Below are 26,697 nucleotides of genomic sequence, written 5' to 3'. Positions count from 1 at the left end.
AAATTTTATGACAGTATTACAATACAGGTGGTTTATTTAATTATACCACAAAATATGTGACACCTTTTCAGAAGCTGATAGCATTATTGCAATAGTGTCTTAATTAGAAGTATTTAAAGTATCTTTGTGCCCCTGCTCTTTATCGAGCTCTCAAGTGGTGTCACAGAATTTCTTCACACTGTTTGTAATTTTCTGTGCACATCAGCAACATCCCCTGGGAATCTCTGTTTAGCTATTCTATCTTATATGTTTCTTATTCCCAGTACTTCTCTCAGACAGCTTCAAAGGCAGAGAGAAGCCTGGAAGGGTTTTAACTCCAAAGTCACTGGCTACAGTACAATGTTTTGTACTTGGAAAAAAGGAGATCATTGCTGTAATAAATGAAAATCTTGTTATTTGAGCATTTGTTATTTGAAATCAAATGGTGACTGCCTTTCCTGAATTAACTATCATCTGATCATAGATCAACATCTGCCTTTGTTAGCACAATGCTGTTTTCCTCAGTCTACCTTCCTGGGCTTCAGGTATGATTAAGTTTTCAAACTGGCTTGTCTCCGAATTGAGGATAGGCATGCTATTTTTGTGATTAGAACATCTTTAAAGTAAACAACTTCTGCTTGTCTTGCTGGGAAACATCTGTGCTTCAGACATTGTCATCTCCACCCCTTTCACTGAAATAGAGCGATATAGAAATAGAGTGTTGAAGATATCTTCCCCAATATGTGTGTTTGCATTCGCCTTTAGAAAGCAATGGGGTCACATCACCTGAGTTTCACAGTGCACAGGAGCAAATAAGCAAACTAGCAGCTAGCCATGTTCTTTTTCATGGTTGATACATTGAAGTAATGGCATTATATTGCCTTCCTCACTTGCCTGGAGGATTTTGCAAGTTCTACGTTCTGCCTCAAGCTGGTTTTCTGTGTTGGAAATGTCATGTCTTATCCACTAGATGGCAGCCCACATCTACATTTTCTTCCTGCTGATGTTCCTGTTCTTAATGTATAAATGGAACAAAGAAAACGCAAGAAACATGCCTATATCCGCTCCAGGGCTAGACTGGCTGCAACAGAAACCAATGACAAAACATGCTACTGCCCTTCTGAACCGAATTCCATAACATGGGTTGTCACTTCTGCCATAATACATGGCGTTGTCCTTATCATTTGATCTGTGTCCTGTATTGCTGCCATTGTTATATTGACACTATCTTCATCTGGTCTAAATTACTCCATAAGTGGTTAACACTTATTCGTACGAGACATCTTTGATGTCTCCTGGATACACCCAGAAAAAAAAATGCTCAATCACAGCTCATTTGAAAACAACTCAAGTCAGCCATAAGCCCAAATCTTTTAATTTTTTAAGGATGCATTATGTATCACACCAGGGTATTACTGAATCCTGCTGGATATTCAAAGCAGTTTGTTGCATATTTACAGACTCAATGTGGAAATTCATATTGGAACCATACTGTATTCCAGTGTTGAAAAGGGGATTGAATTCTGCATGAAAAAAGGTGTAATACCATTCATTCACTGTATGCACAAGAGCCAAAAACATTCACAACTGCAAGTCTCAGCTTGAAGTTAACAGAAAATGAAACTTGATTTAAAATGCCAAAACACCCACATCATTTTGTTTTGTAGTATGTATGAAAACAAGAAACAACATCACAAGAATACTTCACAAAGTAAATAAAATATGAAGAACTGCTTGTTTCTGAACTCCAGTATTAGACTTGAATTTGTATGTTACAGTATAATGCTTGGTATTGAATCTTTATATGAAGCCTATTAGTAGGAGGACAGTTGCTTATCATAGTACACTACAACAGTTTCTGCTGACATCTGGAAGTTAATAAGGGTGTCAGAGTATTAGACCACATGCGGCTGCTGGGAGAAATACAATTGTCAACTCACCAGTTTCCATTTCTTTCAACACACACAGCCAGGCACTCTATATAAAAACCTAAGGAAAGTTATGCAGCAGGAAGTCAGGTTGACCGGCAACTGACACTTTGAAGACAGGCAGATATAAAAAAGAAAAAGAAGAATGGAAAAACAAGAAAATAGATGCTCTGTCAGCTGCTTTCTCTGCCCTCCTCTTTTAAACTTAATGAATGGCACACAGCTCTTGGACACCAGATAGCAAACCTAGACTTCATTATTTGAAGTCTTTGGTACTTGTCAAACCAAATGTGGTTTCCAGCTGAAATACATGAGAAAAGGTTACACCCTGCACTGTGCTATAAATACTATAGACCCATTCTGCAATGGCACCTAGAGAGTGCTGGTGGCGAAGACAGGACAGGCTGCTGAAAGCCGCATAATGTAAAATGCAACTTGGCTTTTAAGTAGGTGTAAATGAGCTGCCTTTTATCACATTACTGAATATAATACACAGCATAAACATAATTCAAAAAATGAATACAGGAATGCACAGTATTTAATAAAGTGGGTGGATATGAGCTGGTTTTAATGCAGTAATGAATATAATATGGAAGGAAAAACTACTTATTCAAAAATGAAGGCAGGACTCTGCATTAAAAATCCAGTGTTGTGAAATTTCTGTGCGCTGATGATAATGTTTTCCGGAGAATGGAGCTGTTATTTTTATTACTTTAGCCCATTTTATAGGCTAAACGGGAGGATATGACCATGAGCGCAGTTGATAACCTTGGAAAGAACAAGGGGGGCATTGTTCTGTAGAAAGTATGGCAAACGAGATAACAGCCAACTCAGCTTTGGCATTCTTTGAAATAAGAAAGGTAATTTACAGAATGAAAATGTAAAAAGCTGAGAAGTGGAGGCCTCTTCAAAGCAATTAAAATACACACAAATTTTATTCTTTATTCTTTCTTATTATATTCTATTTGTACAGTAATAAACTACACTTCCTTGTCTACTCATTCCGTGGAATGACTGTGAGAGCATGGACTAACCTACTTAGCCATGTCTTTGAAGCTGATACCCTGCTTTCTTTCAAAGAAACAGCTGGATGGGACCCTTGGATCAGTTAACTGCTGACCAAACTGGCTGGATGGGACTCCTGTTTGTGACCTGTCTTCTGCTCTTAAATAATCTCGAGCTGCCCCACACTTCAACGCCGAGCTGCTGCACAAGCTGTATGTTTTCACTGTTCTCATTCAGGCACAGAGGGACAGCTGAACTGCACAATGCCTTCCTTCTCTTTGGCAGCGATAAGCAGTGAACAATGGCCTTTTTTAAAAAAAAACCCAGCCGCTTAGACGCTGCGTAGCACAGTAAAAGAATACATCACTCTCCCTCACCGCCCCAGCGCATTTGCCATTCATTGAAATTGAAAGCACGCTCACACACACACATATGCAAACACGCACACTCCTACTTCCACTCAGAGGCTCCCACGGCCACAGACAAGTGCCCTCCGGTCCTGGCACAGTGACTCAAGAGGAATGGAAAGTCCTGTCTTGTGATCGTACCACTTTGACCACAGGAAGGTTTCTGCAGTCTTGACATGAGCTGGCAGATGTGCTGCCCTATGTAGTGTCAATTCATCTACTGTACACGCGAAGTTATTCGTCATGCTAGGGCTTTTGAGAAACTGTTTTTTCTTCCAAGTTTCATTCTCTCCCGCTCTGTGACTGTGTTCAAGAAAGGCAGTAGCTGATTACCAGAATATCAGGCTTGGAGCCCAACAGCTGCCAGCATCTATCATATTCTTCACAGGCTCTCGGCCACTTCCTGAACGCACTGCTGAAAAGCCGACAGATAAGCTTGCAACGAAAGGTAGGGCACGATCATAAATTCTCTGCTCACTGCGTTTGTTGCTTTTTATTTGAAAAAGGGTGAGAAGAAAGCTGCTGTAACTACAATCTGGTAATGTAATAAGATTTATCCTGTCATTTTCTAGGTCTTTAATATTTTCTAGGTCTTTTTAATGGAATTCTGAGCATAATCAAAAATATTGTATATAACATATATACTGTAACTATTATAGAACTGACAAAGAGATGTAAAAGGGGAATGACACCAAATGTTAATCCCAAGCAGCAAGTTTTCCTGCGTCTCTCATGAGGATTTTGTAGTAACACTTTTTTTAGATGAGGTAAGAGCGATATATATATACTCAGCACAGAGACTGGAGGCACCTGTTCTTTGACAGAAAACCTTTTACCTTGTAAATGTAGTTTCCGGATGCATTATAAACGTAAAAAGAGTAGAGCTTTTTGTCTCTGACCACCTTTGTGTATTTTGTTCCTGAAATTTCATTTCCCTGCGACAAAGACGTCTGTTTAAGTTAATGGTGCTTTTCTTTTGTCACCATTTGGGCTCCAGGTGGGAGATGTGTGTTAATCTTGTGTTCTTTGTGTGTTCTTTGGCGGTTCAGTTGCGAGAAAACAAAAGTCATTACCCTACTCTGCAGAACGCAGAGTACATGGGAAATACCAGCCATAGAGAAGGAAGTGGGCAACTCATTCTGCATAGTATTGAGCCCAGCTATGAGTGCTCTTGTGTCCTTATGATTTAAATGGATATGTTATGGCAAGTACTTTCACATCTCAACCTGTTTTACCTGTTTCTGAAAGCAGGAAAGCTGTGAGAAGATCAAACAGATTATAAGTATAATTGGATCATGTAGGTAAGGAGACTAACAGTAGACACTATGTTTTTCCACACAACAAGGACCTAAATATCTCAGGTTCCAATGCAATTCTCTACTGCCTTAGATGTGACATAATGAAATTATTATGTGATTTTGATACAAAGCCTTGTACAAGCTGGACTGGTAAAGGTAATCATTTGTATATATTTTCCATAAGGGTGTTTGTATTATTATAATGTGAGAGAATATTCAATGATAAATGATTATATGTGGTTGTCTGTCACAATTCTGGACATGTATGAGATGAGGAAGTTCAAGAGAGTTTATAGGGTTTAGCTGTTTGGGCCTGTTTTAAGAAAGAGAACCGATGTCTCAGCTCCTCTCAAAGCCTATTGTTATTTTTGTAGTTCATTAAATGCATAAATATTATGCTTCTAATAAAAAAAAACATTGGATAACAATGACTTGAATGTTTGGCACTTCAATGTAATTGTGCAACACTCATGATTCAATCAAACCTGTCTTAAAAGAAAATACCCTCAATCTTTCCACATGTTTTGACAGCTTCTGGTTGAAAAATATACCGAACACTTTCCCACAAGACACTGCCATGTGCTTCCTAGCAACTCTTCTAAAGCTCCTCTGAATCTCCATTGAACCAGCGTGAGACTTACATTTATTCGGCACATGATTCATTTCTTAATTCACAGTCAGGCAGCCTGGCTGTCAAATTTCTGTTGCATAGCAATCAAACCTGCAGATACCAAATTGTGCCGTCTGCTGACTTGGTTTTCCTGCCACACACGGTTTGGTTAGCCGTAACACCTGTGCCCTTTCCGCTACTGCAAATTGCTAATGCGCCCTGCCAGTAGCACAGCCTGCCTTTTAATTACCCCAACAGGGGGTTGAGCAGGATGAAAGACTTTATACAGTAGTACCCACAAAGGTCCACTGAGGTTCATATGGTGCTGGTATAGAAAGTGTGGGCCGCCAAGCCCATTAAACCAATAAACCTCATGCGGTAAGTTAAAAGATATACTGTACAATAGTACAGATAATTAGGTGACTATTGCTGATATACTGTACGGTGGCAGTCTGTTATTGCAAACTTAAGAACTTTATTTTCATTTCCCCTACAAAACAGTACACACCCAGACTGTCACATTACCAAAGAAAATTGCAAATGTAGAAACCCAATCTGTTTTGGGGGCTGGCTTTTCTGGTGAGATCCACTGAGATCTGTGAAACAAACCCATGTATTCTGTAAAAATACACCTTTTGGGCAGCTGATATTGGGGCACCAGAAAGGGTTTCTCTCATGTACAATTGTTCCCACCAATATTATGTAAAGTGGCACCTTGGTGGTTGTGTTGTTTTTTTCTCCCCGTCATGAACAGTATCAGTTCTCAAGTCAATTAATTGCTCACAACGGCAGGATAATTACTTTGGCACTAACTCCTTAACAAGAAGGGTTTAAGAGAGGAGGCAGTCAAGAATCAGGTCATTAACCCAGAGTGCTTTTTTCAAGGGCTGTGGGGAGTTTCTCAGCTGGAGATGGTGTGAAAGACATTGTGTAGGCAATTTTCTCTCAGTTTTAGTCATCCGGTATGTACTGCATTATACAGTACAGTCATTTAATCATTTCTACAGCCTTAACAAATGTATCTCTTGATTCCCTGGTACAACCTAGTATCCTATTGAAACCTGTTGTCTAGCCTACAGTATACGGTATGTATGGATGAACAAAGATTTCAGCCCAAGGGACCTTAAAACTCTTTACAGACAGGAATGGACTCACTCAATCTGGAATTAAAGAAAAGAGAAGGAGAAACGACTCTTCTGAAGAGGATGTGGATTCTCGAGTGAGAGAAACTCTGGAGGTGTTTGTGCTGTTATCAAGTGTCTTGCGTGATCCCAGTCCCAGTTAATCGTTTTAACAGTTTCAGCCCAAGCTTGCTTCCAATGCTTTGGAGCTCGCCAGTAGAAGGAGGGAAGCATTCTAAAAACACAGAGATCAATACAAACAGCTTTAACACCAAAGATTGGAAAAACTTGTTAAGGATTGTCAGATGTGAAATTAAATAGTTCACATCCTCTAAAATACTAAGACAAAAACTGAAGCAAAACAGTAATTGTTGGAGTTAAAGGGGAAGTACTTAGGTGTGGCCAATTGAATGAAATAGAGGGAAACACACTGCTCTATTCAAATTGTTATCGAAAGGTCATTTCTAGGTTATGTTATGAAATCCTGCTGTATTGCAATTGCAATTTTGAATAAATTACTAGATAAGCACAGAGAAATGATATTTTTAAACAAGTAATAGGTTTATCCCATGCTGAAAAAAAAGAAGAAAGAAAACACAACGTTTCGGCCGTGGAGCCTTCTTCTGACACCTGAAGAAGGCTCACACCTGAAGAAGGCTCCACGGCCGAAACGTTGTGGTTTCTTTCTTCTTTTTTTTCAGCATGGAATAAACCTATTACTTGTTCCTTTGCAGCCTACGCATGCTGACGCAGCTCCCCACCTGAACTATTTTTAAACAATAATTTCTAAATAATTTCAAAATTCTAAATGAATTATTAAGGCTTTTTTTTTACAATTGCTAGAAAATGAATAAGCTCACACTTGTCTAACCCAGCTAAAGCCAGAAAAGATCACCTCTGATTCATTTCACTGTTGCACTTGGTAATGCAAAGAATACTTCCATTCTCTCTTTCCCTTAATTTTCTCTCTTTCCCTACTTTGGCAGCTAGGTAAAACGGACGGATAGAAGTCCTTGTATCTTCCTCACTGCTGGACTTACCTATAGTCAAATTCTAGGCAGAGAACAGGCGCGATAGGAAGGGAGTTTTACTGGGGCACCCCCTCGTCCATAAAGGACAAGGCTGTCGGAACCCCCCAACCCCACTCCACGCTTTAACGAAGCAAGAGCGACGATGTACCGCGGGTGTAACAGAGCTCCCCAGTCCTGGTGCTGGAGAGCCGGGGTGTCTGCGTTTTTTTCCAGGTGTCTCTAACGCAGCAGCACCTGAAGAGCTGGGAGAAGCTGTTAAACGGGTCCAAGTAAGTAAACACTGAGTGTTTTAGGTCGTGCGGAGCTCATCAAGATCATAAACCTGCAGATACGGCAGACTGCACAAGTAGGACTGGACACCCCTGGGGTACGAAAGCGAAACGCGCGAGTGAGTCAACAAGAAGCACGATATTTACACGCCTGTGGGTGGACGTGGGCGAACACAAGATTGAACCTCCTTCTGACCTTTTATTTCAAACTCCACATGTTAATTACAGTACGTCAACCTGACCGTGCAAACCAACAGCACAAGTGAGATCTTCACTGCTAGAGGAAATCTCATCTAAAAACAGAAGGAGTGTTGCGCTAAAGGAGTCGTTATTTTTATGTGTCAAGCCCTGTGCAGAAATATGTAAAAAGACAGTTGTCTATTCCTAGAAAATTGAGGTTTAATTTAGTATTACATAGCAATGCGAACGCTTTGCCTGTTGGTTTGCAAATGCTTCGTTTAATATATTTGCATACAAGTTGTACTCTTTCAGGAATAGTGAGTCAGCGGTCGTGGACGTGTGATAGACCTTATTCTCATCCAGTAGGTGTGAATAGTGTTTCGGCACTCGACAACAACAAAAAGACTGAGGACAACAGACGGACCTTGTCGATCGCGATTCCTGGTGCAAATATTTTTCGTTTTTCATTTTCTTGACTTCACAGACTAGTTTCAGCAAAATAAAACAAATGTAACCTACTCAGAGCCTAACACTCAGTATAGGCATCTACAATCCCTGTGTAGACAGAACCCTCTGATATGATAAACCATTGTAATTGTCCATCTGTTATAAATGCAGTAAAAGACCTCTGTAAGATCGCTGGTGTGGTGAAATTCTCAGTGTTTCTACAGTTTCGCTTGTTGTTTCTAGTGTGGGGTGAGGTACTGAGGATCATGGTGATCATTTGTGCTGGTTAATTAATTTTAAGAACTCTCACCTTTTTGTTATTTTTGCCCCTTTCCCCGAAAAACTCATTTTAGAACTGGCATATTTAGATGATGCAATCAGTATATTTTCCAGAGCCCAAGACTCGCTTGTAAATTATTTTTTATTTAAGTTTTGATGACCATACACCCAGTCCAAGATCTAAGAACAACTTTCAAGACGTGACAATCCTGTATTTAGAAAGCGACAGACATTCAACACCAGTGGTATAAATGCAATTGAATCGCAATCTGAAAAAAATAATAACAACTATCTCTTCTGAAGCACAAACTGTTAAAATCGCTATGTATCCAATGAGGAGTTAAAACTGGACCCATACTTCAACATCTGGTGACACCTGCTACACTCTGAGCCATGGGCAATAAAACCATTGGAATTACAAACAAAACAAAACTCCATCAAGTCTGTCCAAGATCCTAGTAGCACCATAACTATGGCAGTGAGGCAGATAATCATCCATTTCAATATCTCAGTACCATTGAAAACCAATTTCAAACACGAGTGCTCGCAGATAAAGATAAATATGTACTGTAAGTGAATGGGAATGATTGATGAATGACAAGGTCTTTCAATCCTAAAGGAAAAAGCGTATGTTCTTGAGTGGATTTCTACTGCAGTTACTGCATTGCAGCAGCTACTCTAATGGTAATAATTATTACCATTGTTATATCATAGTATATTTTGCAATTATGCATGCAGAAGTATCTGCTTAGTGACCATGCATTGCTCTCTAAGGTAGTTTGGACAGCTTTGGACATATTTCTATATGCATTTTAACAATAATATTACAATTCACAGCTGAATTCTTTTCTGAAATTGGATTGATAATGTAATGTATATATGTAGTATATTGATCTTAAGACATTAAAGACCTGAACAGAAATATTTTCAGTTAAGGCTTATTTTAGGTGCTACATAAACTCTAGGAGTACATAAAACCTACCAAGGTATTTTTATTTCACTTATATAAATGAGGACTTCCCTCACACCTCACTGTTTATTTTTCAGATGGTTTCAGCTTGTGTGATACTCTTTTTTAGGGTTTTGAATCCCTAAGGTTTTCCTAAACCATAACTCATCAGGAAGCTTTGTTTGGGTTCACAGTCTGCTTCTTTTTAGGTTTTCAGTTTGCTTTTTGGGTTCTACTGCTACTGTGATCAGATGTAAGCCTGACTTTGTTCAGGCAGTCTGCAGAATGGCCTGTTGGTATTACAGCACGGCGATGCTATTGCAGGTTCTTCTGGAGTACTGCCCAGTGCAGGCTTGCTGATCTCTGTTCTTCTCAAGCTGCTATTTCTAGCAGGATCTTGGCATCATTTTGCAGCTGTTTTTTACTGATCCACTCAGTTGTAACATGGTGCACTTGGTGCTCATTCCTTAATCCTGCCAATGAGTTCCTGTGGATTCTTAATTCCCTCACATCTACACTATTAGACATTGTGTGTGTATTGAAGGTTTTGCAATAATGCAAACATCCCTCAACATCCCTTCTTTAAAATGGTGTAATCTGCTAAAGGAGCAAAGACACTCCAAGAAACAAAAAATACCTTATATGTCATCTCAGCTGCCTCACAATGATTTAATATTCTGAACATGGGTATCCTTTCATATTTCAAAGGTCTGTTTTGAAGGGATTTTCAATATGGAAAATGCATCATTTGGGAAGCAGAGCTTTCTTCAGGTTTGAGCAAGAAGAAGACTACACAACTGAAATGTTGTGTTTTTTCTTGTCTATTTTTTATGTGGACTTAACCTCTACTCGTTCCTTTGCAGCCTGCACCCTGAAGCTGCTCATCACTAGAACCTGTGTACAATGACTCAAATTTGTTATTCAGAACTTAGGATGAACGAAAATGAGAAACGTGCCTTGTTAAGCCTAAGAGTTGTACAAGACAGATGTGGAGCATACTGACAGGGAGGGAATACAGTGTCATCCATAACCCAAACCAAACTTTAAAAATGTTTATTCCAAATTCTTTTGACATCTAAAAGCCTTATATTGACATAAAGTCAGACATTCTAGCAGTAAAACAGACCACTTCAGCATGTTTCAGTCTACTGCAGACTTTAAATGGAGGCTCAGTCTTCAGTGCTGTTTAAATTATTCATAATAATATTCAAAGGTTTGGATTACAGTGCTTTTTTCTGATAAAATAAAAACTGCTTGAGAACACAGGGCAAATGCAAAGATCTGTTACTGACTGTTATTTGTTTATTAAAGAAGCTTTTCTATTTTTCTGTAAGCAATTTAAAGCAGACCCAGTGGGAACTACATGTTAAACTCCATGTGTGGTTAATTAAAGTGTGTGAATAATTTACTGAGAACAAAGGTTATTGACAGCACTGTTTGGGTTAAATAAACACCAGGAGGCACTTTGATTATTAACCTGCTGGTGATGGCAAGGGGGGAGTGGTTGAATAATTGCTGTGTGACTGTACTGTACAAATTGAACTGTTCTTTTGTAGCTAAAAAACTGAAATACAGGCAAACAGAATAATGAAATATCCCCGGGTTCTATTTCATTTAATGTTTATTCAAAGTAATGTTTGTGCTAACCACCAAAAATAATTCGCACCTCAGTTAGACCAGACCAGATTAGTGGGTGTGCCTTTAACAAAGAGACACAAGAGGAACAACCAGAGAATGAGGGCGGATAAGGATGAACTTTAATCTTGAGTGTGTCATGAGTTTGCACCTGCTATATTTTTGGTTGTGGGCACAGACACAGGTAGGAAAAGTGATTTTTGTTTACTTTGACAGATAGTGTAGTTGACTGTGTGTGGCGTTCAAGTGAGGTCTTCTGTTCTCATCCCTGTCTCCAGTTTTGATCGGAACTGTCTATACATGATTCGCTGATCAATAGATTGTGAAGAAGAGGTGCTTTTTCATCTTGGTCATAAATCTAAGAAGAGGTAGAGATTTCTACTGATAACTCTCAATGAATGCAAATGAGCAAATGAACCAATAAACATTCACTTTCTGCTTCCCTCCCCCAAAATTCTGAATTGGCTCCAATGCTTAGACTTCAGATAAAAACTGTGATATCAGGATATAGCACATTTTACCCCAGACAAAATTAATTAGAATCTACTTTTCTGTACCGATTGCTAATACAATTGAAATTCATTTGTCACTTAATTTATTCAGAATACTTTTAAGAAAAAAAAACAATTCAATTATGTTACTGTTTCAACGGGCGCTCTGAGGTTTAATGATTCAAGAGCACAGGGCTGCAGCCATTGAGATGTGGTTTCTAGACGGGTCCTTCCTTTTCAGCATTAAGAAGATTATGATATTAGCGATTTCAGAACGAGCTGTTGCAAGCCTTTAATAATTAAGCTCGATTTTAACTACTTACAGTACTATTGTTGAACACTTTTAGGTTGTCTGTGTCTATGCCTTCAAAGATTTGAACACAGGGATCACATACCTGAATCCCCATGCCATATCATTACGAATACTCTCTGCAAAATGCTCAGGATCTTAAATAAAGGACATCAGCACCTTTTTTTCCATATTACATCAAAGCGTGACTGGGACTGGGTCTGGAGCTGCCAGTCCCGGTCCTGAAAACCCACACACCTGCTAGTTTTTGTTCTGCCTGGAGCCCTCATAAGGTGTAATATGAACTCTTTGTTTTCAGTTCCTAAACATGTAAGAAGTTCCTTTTAACTACTGTGTTTCATAAGTAGTGCATGAAAGGTCTCCAACCCTTCGTAGTAAAAAAAAAACTTGCAAACGTTTCAACCAAGAAATTGTTCAATTCCAAATTTCATTTGAAGCATTCATTGCTCAGATGCAAAGAAAAGCAGCATCTGTGTGGGGCACCAAGCCCAGGATTGTGTGCCCTGGCTGATTCAGTTAAATATTTTCTTTCATACATTGGAAATCATTTATTATATTTGATTGTGTGCCAGACTTCAGTATTACAGTAGTGAGTATCTGGATCAGGGACAACAGAAGCAAACTGCTACTTCAGATACAGGGACCATTATCATGCATCAGTGCATTCATCTACATTTTTTATCGTGTGGTTTCCTGGGTTTCTGAACCAAACCAATGAACAAAGACCAGCTTCATGTCTCTGTTTTAAACAGTATAAACAAGCTTAATATTTCAGAAATGTTAGATCTGAGAAGGCATTTTCATTCACCCACAGTGATGTTTTTGGTGGGTGGAAGTCTGATCTGTAATGTATTGGGATTCTGGGGTATCTTCTCTGTGAGCAATGTGGCACATGGAATAGAACTCACAGGCAACTAGGAAAAAGAGGAAAATGAAAAATGGCGTGTCAATAAGGCACTTTTCAGGTATCCCCCTTTTAAAAACTGCCTGCGCCTCTTCTCTCCCACAGCTGTAAAAAAAAAGCAGAGGACACAATGGATGATGTACACTGGGTGAGGATACTAAGGCTTCTCCTTCTCTCTGTGTGCTTCATACAGGGTAAGGTTCAAGAACACCTACTACTACTTTAAATCCCATGTGTGACAAATACCTCCAAGACTGTGATCAGTAAATTATGTACAGAGATAGAAACAGGGAGTGTGGGTGGATTTGCAATCGAGGAATTAAAGTATGGGACAATCTCTCGACCTTTTTGAAGTAGTTGAACTGGAACACGTAGAGTTTTAAGACTGTATCCCATTGGGTAGTGTACTGTATATGTGCTGTATCAGAGAGAAAACTCCTCTTTCACAGGACACTACAACAGTTAGAAACTGGATTTCCTCTTTTGCGTTTCCCAGGGCAGATTGACTGAAGAGTCTGTCTGCAAAGTACCATGTCCAGAAACATCAGATGGTTTACCATTTATATATCCTAGAATACTCAATCAAATACTCAACCCAGCAAATAACATCTGAGGATAGAACATAATAACTACAGATTTCTTTTCCTCTTGTTTGTTTGCTGTCCAGTAAATAAATGGGACCTCTCCCTGTTAAAAACAAGGCACTCAAGCGAGTCGATTGTGAGTAACTGGGAAGATTGCTTTATCTTCAAGGGACAGATTTGTGTTTTGCTGGGATGCTCAGTTTGCAGGTGTCACAGTAGGAAATTATGGATAATGGCCTTGATATACTCTAGGTTATACTCTACCTGTAGCCATGTAGCTACTGTACGTTATAATGCAATGTTTTTCTTTCAAACACGCTGGTCTATTCATGGATGTTTCACAGCTTGACTTGATTTCTAACCTGTCTGTTTGCTTTTACCTTTATGGCATCCAATAGTTCTGGGGGAGAGGGACTTCAGGTTTTGTGGCACGTGGCAGCACAGAAATGGACCCCTGCATCTTCAGTCTAACTTGAGGCGTGGCTGCAGCGAACTTAACATCACTGCAGGCAGTAGCACCCTGGAAATCAGTGGAGAGATCATGGGGCATTGCGAAAATTCAAGAAACATTTCACTGCCTGGAGTACAAGCTGCTGACGTGCATTTCTGTGTGTACTGGGATGGGTTCCTTGACCTTCTGCAGGTTGAATTCAGCAATATTAACTACACTCTGTGTGGACCCGGGGGTTTTCAAAAGGACTGCTGCACAGGACTGTCTCTAACTAGCAATATACGCTCATCTAGCAGCTTTGGGATTTCAAATGGGAGTATTCGTGGAGATGTAATAGAGTTAAAACGTCAAGACAAATACTCTTTCCGAGGAGAACAATCTAATTGTGGTAAGCAGATTTTTTATTGCAGTGTTTAACTACTGTACATCATGATAGTAGTAAGAGTAATAATAACAACTAGCACATTTCTTCCCTGGTGTGCCCCTCAATGCTCTCTGCAGCATATTTAACAATACCAATGCAATAATAATGAGCTTAACTGGAATGACATGTTACACAAGTATTTTCAAAGCATTATGCAAAATAAATATATGAGAATTAGAGAATATTAGCAGTGTGCATAATAATTTGCAGTACAATACAAGCCATGGGTGTACAACAAAATACAGCACTGTATGTCACAGTGCAATCTAATGCAATATGCAGTACTACACCTACACTAGCATAGACCCTCTTATGGAAATAAAGCATCCCTATTAGTGGATTAAACACTCATATGAATGCAGCCACAGTGCCAAAGGTCTCTTTTACACCCACTATCTCCTGTAGCATCATCACAGAACTCACATTAGCTCTCTTCTGTTACAGTATTGAAAAGCAGTAAATTTGTGTTCTGTATAGCAAAGCCTGAGAAAAACATGTCATTGCCATGCAAATGGATGTCTAACTGTACAAATGGATGTTGTACTGAGGATCATTGCAGATGCATCAAAATGGCGTGTCAAATACATACTGTATTGCTCAATGCAAATATCAATATTTAAAATGAGAAACTGGGCTGATTCAGAGCTATGCATTCAATTTTTTTATTTTTATCACAGTCAAAGACGTCTGCAAAGAGGCAAGGCGGCAGGATATGAAGACATTAAATCGAGTTGATGTGTAAGTCTGACTATAGCTGTGTTACTGATTTCAATTTGGTGTTCAACGCCTAAACTGATAACAGTATGCAAAGTGTTAAAGCTTACGGTTTCCAAATTAAATGTCAAATCATCAAAGCAAGGTTAGAAACTAGTAATAGTCTTAAAACATCATGATGTTAAACCTGCCATGTGCAATAATTCTAAGAAGAAAAATTCCTTGAATTCCTGTTGTGCTTTTCATCCTGAAGTATAACCCAAAGTACATTATGCGTAGAAGGGGAACCAATTTATCCACCACAAAGAAGTGGACTCCTCATAATGTGTTGCACCACTACACAGCAGATCAGGTGAAGAAGTGAGAAACTGCTTAACTTATTAACCTGCTGTAGTGCTGGGCACCAATGTGGCACCAGTTTAAAAATCGCTTTGTGACTGCACCAAATGAACTATTCCTTTGTAGGTGAACTGCTGAAATACAGGCAAGCAGAATAATTAACTGATTGAATTAATAGGGAATGTCAGGCCAGACTACAAGCTCAAAGTAGAATTTATCCAGCCCACCAGGATTGACATTCCTTCTCTTTGAGATAATGCTACTGTATGTCATTAGGATCAAGCTGTCAGGACCTTGGTTTAACATCTGATCCAAGGGATGGCCCATCCCATAGCACAGTGTCCCTGGTTGGACATTCTGCTCCAGGGGGAAAGATTCCCTTACTGGTCTACTAACCCAGTTTTCCTGGTCCTTGGTATGTCTTGCATCTTCACTTACGTTTCTGGTAATATGCCACGGCATAATCACAGTGCAATGTCATAAAGCACAGTGAAGTAATGAAAAGCAGGGGATGAAGTGGTAAGGCAAAGAAGCATACAAATGTTGAGGGTCCAAGTCAAAACAGATCAAAATACTGCGGAAATGCACTTTACTAAACCTTCATAAGCATAAACACATTTTGAATTCCAAGGTCTCATATTTGGCTCTTCTGTAATTTGCCAGCTCTTGTTTGTAAGAACCTATGTAGTAATTCAAAGGTTACTTTGGAAAAAATAAAACTAACTTGTTCTTGAGGATTTATGAAGACCTGTTTGCATATCTGCAGATCTTTTTCTTCCTACCAACTACCAAGAAGTAATACAAATATCCACCAAATGTCTCTTAAATTATGTGCTCCTTTTATGTTTTTGCCCGAAAAGTCCTTAAAGACTTTTGTTTCAGAGGAACAGAGCTCCTCCGGTAGGAGCAGTTTTGGACAGTAAAAATAGTACAGAAGTATCTTCTCTTTAGAAAAGCTCCCAAGCTTCTCCAGTCAAATAGCAAGCTGCATACCTGGGAGCAAAATGAAAGTTGCTTTGGATGAAAGGGTCAGTTAAATAAATTAGTAAAAGGATCTGTTTTGTTCTGAAACAGGCAGCAAGATTCTTAATCAGATATACAGTAGAAGCGCCATATTGAATTGTTTATGGATTTTAACTTCACTCAATCTGCCCCAGAAAACACAGAGGAGCAAATCCAGTTTCAAGTTTGAGTCATACACAAAATGCTGAAATTAGTAGAAACATTACCGCAGACTCACACTGTCATACAGTGTAAAAAGATGAACCCAAATTTTCCAAGCTTATCTAACTTAAGAAGAAATCACCACATGACCGCATTTGTGTACAATTCTGGTTACCATGATGCAAAAAATCAATTGTTGCATTATATTTTTTACTTGCGTTATGTACAGTATTTTACATTATGTTTTCATGACAAGCAAACATGGATAGATATTGTGACAGTACAATATCTGTCCATACATTACAATGGCTAATACTATCCTTGTACGTAATATCTTCACTAGTGAAATATTCTTCAGATGAGATTTTTGACCTGGGTTGTGCTCTGTTATGGGTGATGTACAGACTGTTCTCTATAGTACTTGCTTCACCACACTGTCTGTTAAAATGCCCCCAAGTTGATAGATGGACATACAGTACCTGTCACTATGACTAGTTTGGTTGCCATCAGTTTTCAAAAGGGTTTGTGTCCAGCGAACCTATGGTTCAGCTGTTCACGGTGACATCCCAAAGTCTCCAGGGCATTACCGTGAACGGATGTCCTCATAGATAACTAAATCATTAATCAGTCAAGTGTGTTTTCCAACTGATCTTTGAATTATCCTCTCTGTACACAAAAAAAATCCCATCTGAAATTATTAACCACATCTTGAAAAAATAATAAGGTAAAGATGCGTCTGATATTGTGCCTTGCAAAATATGTTATTCTATGTTATTTTTTACTTGAGTTATTTTTTTTAGAAATTTCTCATTTGTTTTCTGATGCAGGAGCAGTTCTTTTTGAAACTACATTTAGAACTGTGCCCTAGTGACTTTGTTATATACGTTGCAATGCATAGAGCCAGACTGACATCTTCAGACAGAATTCACACCTCTGAGATTCTGTGTGTCCCTCTCTGCAGGATAGAAGAAGCCCTAATGAAGGCAAACATCTCTGGAGCTGTGGACTTACAGTGTGCCACAGCTGTGGTCAGGAAGATAGAGAAAGATAAAAGCTATAACATCGGCATACCCGTAAGCACACAGGAGGTCCATTCGTGCCAATCTACATCACACTGTGGGCACCCAATGACATCTCACTGAGTTAAAGAAGCAAAGACGTTTCTTCTCTTTCTCTAGCAAAGGAACAGTTTCTAACACTGAATCACAAAGAAGACATTGGAATGAATAGAAACACTACCACAGACTCTGTGCTGTCAGATACAGTGAGGCCTTACTAAAAGATAAAGAACTGAACATTTCCGAGCTCTAACTTGAGACACTCCAGATGATTGTATTTGCTGGGCCTTGGGCTTCAGTGTAACTTGTGATGAGCTCTGTGTGGTAAACACAGCGGGAGAGTGGGAAAGGGTTCTTCTTTCACATGTAGCTCATTTTAGGTCAGGTAAAACTGTACCATTAAGCGAGGGCAAGGAGCTTCTAATATATCATTCAAGTCTCACTGTACAGTATACAACTCAATAACTTCATGCAAATATTTATGTTAATATAGCACATATGTGTGCTCAGCCACCTGATTTGCACATCATGTACATTTTTAATAAGGGTTAAAGCATGCTTGTGTTTGTTTCACACTGACAAAACACCACCATGTTCTTCTTATGATGACAAGCTGTTTCTTGTCGATTTGTCTGTCTGGACTATTCTGTGATGCAGGCTCAATGCCAGGCACCCTCTTGTAAGCCTCCTGCCATCTACATCCCTCCATCTCTGATGGCCTCAAAATCCAGAAAGTCTGCCAAGGTGGTCTGCACATACTACAATGATTTTCCTCTTTTCCAGGTAATTATTTTTTTATTTCTACTTGCATTAGGCTTAACTGATGAAAATTAGAGTAGTACTGTTGATTATTGTCAGCAATAGTAGCAGAAACAGAATGTTGAGAAAAACACCCCCACGGCTTTTTAGTCTTAAATTCTCAACTTATCATTCACGATTGTTGTATCATTCACTATTTTATATGGAAATAAAAGGTGCAATTTCTGTTTTCTGCAGGGCACCAACAAGAGCAAGATTCTCAACAGCGAGGTTGTGGGAATCACAGTGGAAAATGAAGTCATCTCTGATCTACATGACCCGGTTATCATCACCTTTCATCACTATGAGCCAGTGCCCGTGAGTTTTTAGGTCAACACTCTTTGAAGACTTTTAGTGTTTTCACTAAAGAGATTCACACATGTGTTTCTGATGACAAAGACTCATGCTACTTCCTCAGCTCTTGTGTGAAATTAGCACTTTTTGTGTTTTTGTGTAATTATTACAGCAACCCTTACACGTGAGAAATCTTGGCACATCTTTTTATTTGGAGGAAGTGACATACTGTATACCAACATCATCTTTTCCTACCTTCACAAGCGACATTATCAGATTAAGCTTTCACCAGCGATTGTACAGATCTGGGCTAAGTTGGTCCTGGTTTCAGGTGCCGACTGGAAACATCATAGTTCCTGAAACATTGAAGCAACTTTTACTTAAGATCACCATCCAGAGTGCAACTCTCATTTTATGAGGAATGGCCATGTTCCCACATCATTTATGGATCAAAGTCTACTAACTGGACTTAGCAAATAAGATGCAGCCATCTGCACTATCAGTAAAACCCCCCACTATCATGATAAACTGAGAGCTGAGAACAAGAATAAAGAAAGTCAGTCAGTATGCATTATGGAAAGAAATATTTTTTCTGGTTGACGGAATGACAAACATCATTTTCATGCATGAGGATTAAAAAGTGAGCGACGAACCCCGGTTCTGAAGAATCACCCTCCAGCAGGTTGGATCCGCCACAATAAACTCACTGATTTCTGTCAAGCACTTCAAGCAATTTAATTTAGGTTCTTTGTAAACTTTAGTTGATTAAGAGTTCATTTGAAATGAAAGTACCAATGCTTTGTTGTTCTCAAAGACCCCCAGTGACCATTTCTGACTTACCGTCTATGCATAAACTGATTTACCAATTGATCACTACTGTTATGTGTAAGAGTTATATCGTTACATATCTTTTCTATTGCTCAACATTTAGTTTTATTTACAAGACATTTTTAAAACAAAATAAACAAGTTGGTTTTATTTTACTTATTTTTGCAAAAAAAATAAATTAAAAACATTTAAAAGCTCGGCCCTCAGTTGATGCTTTGTGCTGAAACTGCAAGTACCAGACAGCCATCTAGTGGTGTCAATCTTATTTTAACAAACTTTTTTTTCTAGACAAATATGTCACGGAAATGTGTATTCTGGGACATGACGAAAGGTAAAAAACGTATTTAATAATCATTTAATAATATGAATTAAACATAGAATTCCAGAATCCATAAAAAGTTGGAATGATGCTGAAGAGATTCGATAGAGCAAATGTAACATTACTGATTTTTTTAAAATACTGCATCATTATCACAATCATTGTAATAATAAAAATAAAATGGCATTTAATTTTTGTAAGCAATTATTTATATCTTGGCCATGCCAAATTTCCTTTTAGGTCTTTTTCTGGGAATTTTGGGGACTGTCATCTTGTCTTTTAGTTCTCCATTTATTTTGAATTTACTCATGATTCATGTGGAAAGTGAATTGTGCTGAGCTATGCAGTGCATTATACTGTATGTGCTTCATGACAATCTGGTGGCCTGATCGGACCTAATACATTTTAAAATGCAGATTATTTGAGGTGAAACTTCTATTCTATTCAATATAGTATCAATGGCTTTCACTGCCTGCTCCTACCAAATCTCTTAGAGCGCCTCACAATTGTGGGGAGCTTAGTTAAATAATAATAATTATTTACCACATTATTAATTTTAGATGAAAGAAAATGAGTTAGTTAAATAATAATAATTATTTACCACATTATTCATTTTAGATGAAAGAAAATGATCATGACACTTCAGCCATGGAAATGGTTCAAAGGCATGTGATACTCAGGTTTGAAGTAGTAGTAGTAGTAGTAATAATAATAATAATAATAATAATAATAATATTAATAATAAATAATAATAATTCTGTTTCCTAACACAGTAAAAGAAGACACCTGGAATGATTTTGGGTGTGTAACAAAAGAGAAGTCCAAGGAGGAAACTGAATGCCATTGCAATCATCTCACCTATTTTGCAGTTCTGCTGGTCAGTACACAGTTCTTTACCTGTGTAACCCACTAACACTGAAAGACCCTTTAAAATGGGGTGGCTCTGTGGCTAAGGATCTGCGCCTGTGGCTGGAAGGTTGCTGGTTCGTATCTTGCAGCCGGCAGAGGAATCCTACTGTCTTGGGCCCCTGAGCAAAGCCCTTCACCCCAACTGCTCCAGGGACACCCTATAAATGGCTGACCCTGCGCTCTGACCCCAAGCTTCTCTCCCTGTCTGTGTGTCTCATGGAGAGCAAGCTGGGATATGCGAAAAGACAAATTCCTTATTCAAGAAATTATATATATATCCAATAAAGTGATCTTCCTTAAAATCTCTAAAGAGATTTCATCCTTATGTGAGTTTGTTTGTCTGAAAACAAATCAACAATTTCCGTAACAGTAGAAGGATCTTGAGGTCTCTGGATGAACACTCATCCCGAACCGCACAAAATATTCAATTTTCTTTTCCGACTGTCATTTTTTCATGTCTGACAGGAAATAAACGAGGGGCCGGTGCAGCATCTTGTGGCCTTGACTTGGGTGACGTACTTTGGCTGTGCTGTCACCTCCATCAGCTGTGTCATCCTCATTGTCCTCTACGCACGACAAAGGTATATCTCCCTGCTGACTGTTACTGTCTTCCTCTTTAACTCTTTTCTTTCCATATCAATAATAATAATTACTTACACTTACATAGCACTTTTCTGGACACTCCACTCAAAGCACTTTACAGGTAATGGGGATCCCCTCCACCACCACCACCAGTGTGTCCCCCCACCTGGATGATGGGACGGCAGCCATAGTGCTCCGGAACGCTCACCACACACTAGCTATAACTGGGGAGGAGAACAGAGTGATGAAGCCAGTTCATAGATGGGGATTATTAGGAGGCCATGATTGGTACAGCTCATTGGAAATTTGGCCAAGATGTTGGGGTAACACCGCTACTCCTTTTGAGAAACACCTTGGGATTTTTAATTAGAGTCAGAACCTCCCTTTTACATCTCATCCAAAGGACAATCCCTTTTTTCAGTTCCTATAATGGGGCATTAGGACCCACACAGACCGCAGGGTGAGCACCCCCTGCCAGCCCCACTCACACCTCTTCCAGCAGCAACCTTAGCTTTTCCCAGGAGGTCTCCCATCCAGGTACTGACCAGGCTCACACCTGCTGAGCTTCAGTGGGCTGCCAGCTGTGAGTTTCAGGGTGATATGGCTGCTGGCTTAAAATGATCAACTTAAAGAAAAATTAAAGGTAGTCTTTGTTGGTGTCATGTTAACACATGTTACCAGCTAGTACTGTACGCTGGCCAGTGTTTCTGAGCGACAGGCTGAGTGTCACAGATGAACGGCAGTGCACTGATGCATTTCAAATTCGAGTCTCTGTTATCTGTACTTGTGCCCAGCCCCCCTGTCACCTGCATGGAAACTGAGCCTTAATAAAAAAACCCAGTGCTGCGAGAATCACCAAGATCTCTTTTTGTTTGCAGGACAAGTTCCAGTGACACGTCCGCACTGGTCCACTGTAATTTCACAGTGGCCCTGCTTCTTCTCAACGTGCTCTTCCTATTGAACTGGCCATTAGCTACGCTGGAGAACAAGAGCTTGTGCACCTTTGTGGCTTTTACCCAGCATTACTCCCTGCTCTGTTCTTTCACCTGGATGAGCATCGAGGCCTACAACGCCTTTAGGCTGGTGTATAATGTGCTGAACTTCTACGTAAAAAACTACATTCCAATACTTTGCCTGGTGGGATACGGTATGTACTGTTCACATAAAAGGGTGCTGTATTTCAAACCATATGCCATATACGAAAAAACTTTGTAAAATATTATCTAGGTTACCTTCAGAAGTACAAAGCAAAAGGCTTTAAGATGTGTTGAGCAAATTAATGTGATATACTGTAGATCTCTTAACTCACCCTTCCTCTGCATAAGGAAGCATTAATTTCACTTTATATTACTGCTCTGCTGCTGTGGGCTATAATTTAACAAATTCTTGAGTATCAAGACTCTGAATGTACCGTGCTTTTCAGGATTGCCATTGGTGGTGGTTCTCGTGCTCGTTTCGATTCCGGATGTCTATGGCCTGCACCGCATCCGTTCTGCTGAAAACACTGAAACCCTGATGTAAGTGGAGCACCGTGCAAAAGCACTAATGAAAGAGGATCCCAGATTCTTCAGTTCGAGGAAGCCAGTATGGCCTAAGACCTTGTCATTGTGACCCAGGAAATAACAGTTTGCTAAGATTTAACTTTGTAAATGAAAGTGTCTATTTGCTGTCTTCAGGCTCTATCTCGAGTGTGTCAGTTTATAGTGGCTTTGAAATGCACAATATTAAATACATTAAATATTAAATACAATATAAATAAAAAACACAAGACAGGTTACAAAGGAGAAGTCGCTGTACCCAGCTGGCTTGGTTGCGAATTGGAAACAAGGATGTTATCTAGATCTTTCTTGAAATACGATACTGGCTTAACAAATGTAGCTGGGCAGCTTGTTCCAGACCCCCACCAACCTGATGTGCCACCTGCCCTGATTGGAGGAACTCACCCAGAGCTTTCTTGAAAGAAGACAGGGTAGCTGCATCATTAGCATAGCTGGGTATCTCTCCTACAACCCTCATTATAAAAAAGTGCCTCCTTTTATTTCAGTTTTACACAAACATACTGTCTTAATGTATTGCTGCAGGTGCTGGATTACGACGCCTCTGGTGCACTACATCACAAACGTCTCCTTCTTCTTGGTGATCTTCATCCTTAACCTGGCCATGCTGGTGTACATTACTAATACTATTCAGAAAAGGGGACCCTGGAAGGAAAATCGGATCATGCTCATCAGCGTCTGGGGGCTCACCTGCCTGTTTGGAACCACCTGGGGGCTGGCCTTCTTAAATTTTGGGGCCTTACGTGTGTTGGCCCAGATTGCGTTTTGTATAATAAACTCCCTTCAAGGTAGGTGCAGAGTACATGCATTATAGTAGCGAACTTCAACTGGTCCTGCCATCGGGGTGGCGGGTGGCTCTGTGGCTAAGGATCTGCGCCTGTGGCTGGAAGGTTGCTGGTTCATATCATGCGGCCGGCAGAGGAATCCTACTCCTTTGGGCCCCTGAGCAAGGCCCTTAACCCCAATTGCTCCAGGGGTGCTGTATACAGTAAATGGCTGACCCTGTGTTCTGACCCCAAGCTTCTCTCCCTGTCTGTGTGACTCATGGAGACCAAGTTGAGGTATGCAAAAAAGACAAATTCCTAATACAAGAAATTGTATATGGCCAATAAAGTGATCTTCTGGAAACGAGCCTTTAATTAGGAAGTGTACAAGTACATTAAGCATTGCTACCTCACAGCTCTGATTCCCCTGCGCCCCTGAATTGAATGAAGTGGTTAGAAAAGGGGTGGATGGACATTACTCCACTACATGTACAAGAAGAGAAAGTAGATTGGGTTGTGAAAACACTAGAGGGGCTGTGGTGCTGAGAAAATCTACAATCTTGGCTTTCAATGACTTTTGAGATTCATCCATGTTGAAAAAAAGCTGGATGGGATGAGATCCTTGAATCAGTAAATTGCGATCTGCCAAATGTCCAAGATGGACTAAATTGACTCTTTTATTAGCTTCACATCCGTCTGTTTGAAAACGATTTTGTAACGCTACTAGAAAGCAAAACATTGAGGAGCTCATCTTTAAAAACGTTTAGCGGCATGATGTTTTGGCAGGACTCTTTGTTAAGACCCACCCCTGTTTGTTCCTCAGGTTTTTTCCTCTGTGTGCGATTCTTCTTGTTACGACACACCATGAGGACCCGTTCGTTACAGGACAGCACCTCGGGATCTGTGAAGCAAAGCATGCTGTCAGGCCCAGAGTCCACTGGGGAGTGATGTCCACAGGACACCGCAGAGTCTGCCTTCAAAGAGCAGTTCAAGTCAGTGTCAAGTTCTTCTGCCTCGTTCTGGGGGAAGAGTGGAGAAAAATAAGACTGCATCTCAGGGATATGGTGAAGACATAACTTGCAGTCTGGAGCTTGGCACAAGAAATGAAATGGCTAGAAAAACAGATTTCCAGCCTAATATTTTGCATAGCATTCCATTCATGCTCACCAAGCTATTTCTGGAAACCTGTGAATTTGAATTTTATTTTTTTCCTGTGTGTTTGTCGTAGTTTTCTACTCATATTACTTCAAATGCAGCTTTTTTAATTTCAAGTGCAATTCTAGAGTATTTAAAAATATATATTTTTATGCTAGGATATTTTCTAAGATTTTATTTAAAAGCCCTCTTGAGCTTGCAGTGATGTTTCAAAAAATATTTTTTAAATATAGCTGTCACCACCAGGTGGCAACCGACACTTAAGTAAAAATGTGAAGTTTCACTTGACTTTAAGCATCACCACTGTAGATTATTCGCTTGGGTGATGTGAAGGGGCTAGTCGCTCGACAGCACAGCAGAAGCAAGAAGTGAGTTCGACTGGATTAGCAGGGAATTTTAAGTAAAGAAGATTGCACAAGCCCAGCATGCATTTTAGCCAGGACACTGGGACTGTACCCCTACTCTTACAAAGTGTCACAGAATCTTTAATGAGCAAGTAGTAAGGATCTCGGTTTAATTTCTCATTCAAAGGACAGCACCTCTCCATGGCAGCTCAATGGGCTCAACTGCTGTATTATAAGCACAAATGCCCGGTTTCAAATCTGACTTCAAGTTTTCAAAAATCAAAGTGTTCTTAGTCATTCTGTCAGTCCACCAACACCACTTACAACAGCAACCTGGACTTCCTTAGAGATGTCCTATCCCAGTACTAACTAGGCCCAGCCTCGCTTCAGCTAGAAGTTAGTAACACTGGTGTCTTCAAATTCAATAGTGTGGTGTTGGTGTCACCTTCTGCTTTGCCAGGCTAAACTGAAATTATTTTTACCTTCATGAGTTATGCTTTACAATCACAACCAAAAAACTGGCACAAACTGGAACCAAGTCCTGTAAATTGATCTTTAGCTACCATAGTTGCTAAGAAATTGTTATATTTTTTCTGTTAAAAGTTCACATTTTGTATTCTTGTCTTCCTAAGATGAACTTTTGCAGGATCCTTTATAAAGCATTTATCTCTAAGTATCTTAGTAATAATAGATGTATTTTCCTATTAAAATGGTCAATAAATATTTAAGTGTTTTTTGTGTCTCAAATGTTTTTTTAAATAATAAATATATATTATTGCCTTTGCAGAGTCATGTTTCATCTGTAAATGTGCTGTTTGTAACAAAGGGAGGAGAGAGCCATCAGCAGTACTAGCGACATGATTCAGCTCAATTTCAAAAGCAGAGTCATGAGGTGGTTACAAGTAATGGGAGGAAAATTTCACAATGTCTCAGGGCCAAGTTCTGCTTCTTTCCACACAGAGGGGGTTCACCAGATTTCTTCAAATACAGTCAGGGGAAAAACAAAGACGCTTTCACATTTGTAGGAAAATGTCTTCTTTTTTTTTTTGCAAGTGCTGAAAACTTTAATCCCTGACACTGTATGTGTGATCCCCCTGGGGGGACAGGGTTACAAATTAAATTCGTTCCATTCTATTTCAAATCTTATTTTGTGATAGGTTTTCTCTCTGCCTAGAACTCAGCAGTGAAAAACCTCAGTCTTCTGGAGTTGCAGGGTCGTATTATAGATGAGATTGCAGTCACTCAGCTGAACCTATTGCCCGCTAAATTAGACATATTACACTTTGCTTTCAGGGTCAAGCCGGTGTAATTTTAAGAGGCTTACAGAACCTTGCAGATCTGTGGCTCTCTAAATTTGCATACCACTTTTTAACTGCGCGGTCAGCAAAGTCTGCTCCTCGCCGGAGGCAGCTGTATGTCCAACAGTTTCAGTTTTAATTGCCACCACATTATTTATTTTAGATGAAAGAAAATGACCAATACACGTCAGCCATGGAAATGGTTCAAAGGCATGTGATAAAGTGAGTTCTTCTCAGACTTGAAATAATAATAAGGACCTTGGTTTCACATTT

At 39.5% G+C, this 26,697-nt stretch overlaps 1 protein-coding gene across 2 annotated transcripts; it reads left to right on the top strand.

Moving 5' to 3' along the window:
• Positions 1–3,364: 3,364 nt before the first annotated feature.
• On the top strand, positions 3,365–25,885 carry LOC102696417 (adhesion G-protein coupled receptor G5-like). Of its 2 annotated transcripts, none has more exons than XM_069181286.1 (14): positions 3,365–3,767; positions 12,949–13,037; positions 13,826–14,266; positions 14,980–15,040; positions 17,481–17,592; positions 18,235–18,360; positions 18,574–18,693; positions 19,786–19,828; positions 20,590–20,693; positions 21,191–21,306; positions 22,186–22,454; positions 22,731–22,824; positions 23,389–23,651; positions 24,451–25,885. In XM_069181286.1, the coding sequence occupies exons 2-14, from the start codon at positions 12,974–12,976 to the stop codon at positions 24,573–24,575; spliced, it is 1,938 nt and encodes a 645-aa protein (XP_069037387.1). In that variant the 5' UTR covers positions 3,365–3,767; positions 12,949–12,973; the 3' UTR covers positions 24,576–25,885. The 2 variants fall into 2 exon arrangements, with proteins under 2 accessions (XP_069037387.1, XP_069037388.1); XM_069181287.1 differs by lacking the exon at positions 3,365–3,767 and adding an exon at positions 3,778–3,857.
• The last annotated feature ends 812 nt before the right edge of the window (positions 25,886–26,697 follow it).

Source organism: Lepisosteus oculatus, chromosome 20 (genome assembly GCF_040954835.1).
Source record: "Lepisosteus oculatus isolate fLepOcu1 chromosome 20, fLepOcu1.hap2, whole genome shotgun sequence".
Classification (NCBI taxonomy): domain Eukaryota; kingdom Metazoa; phylum Chordata; class Actinopteri; order Semionotiformes; family Lepisosteidae; genus Lepisosteus; species Lepisosteus oculatus.
Note: the sequence above shows the minus strand (reverse complement) of the source record. Positions and strands in the feature narration are given on the sequence as shown.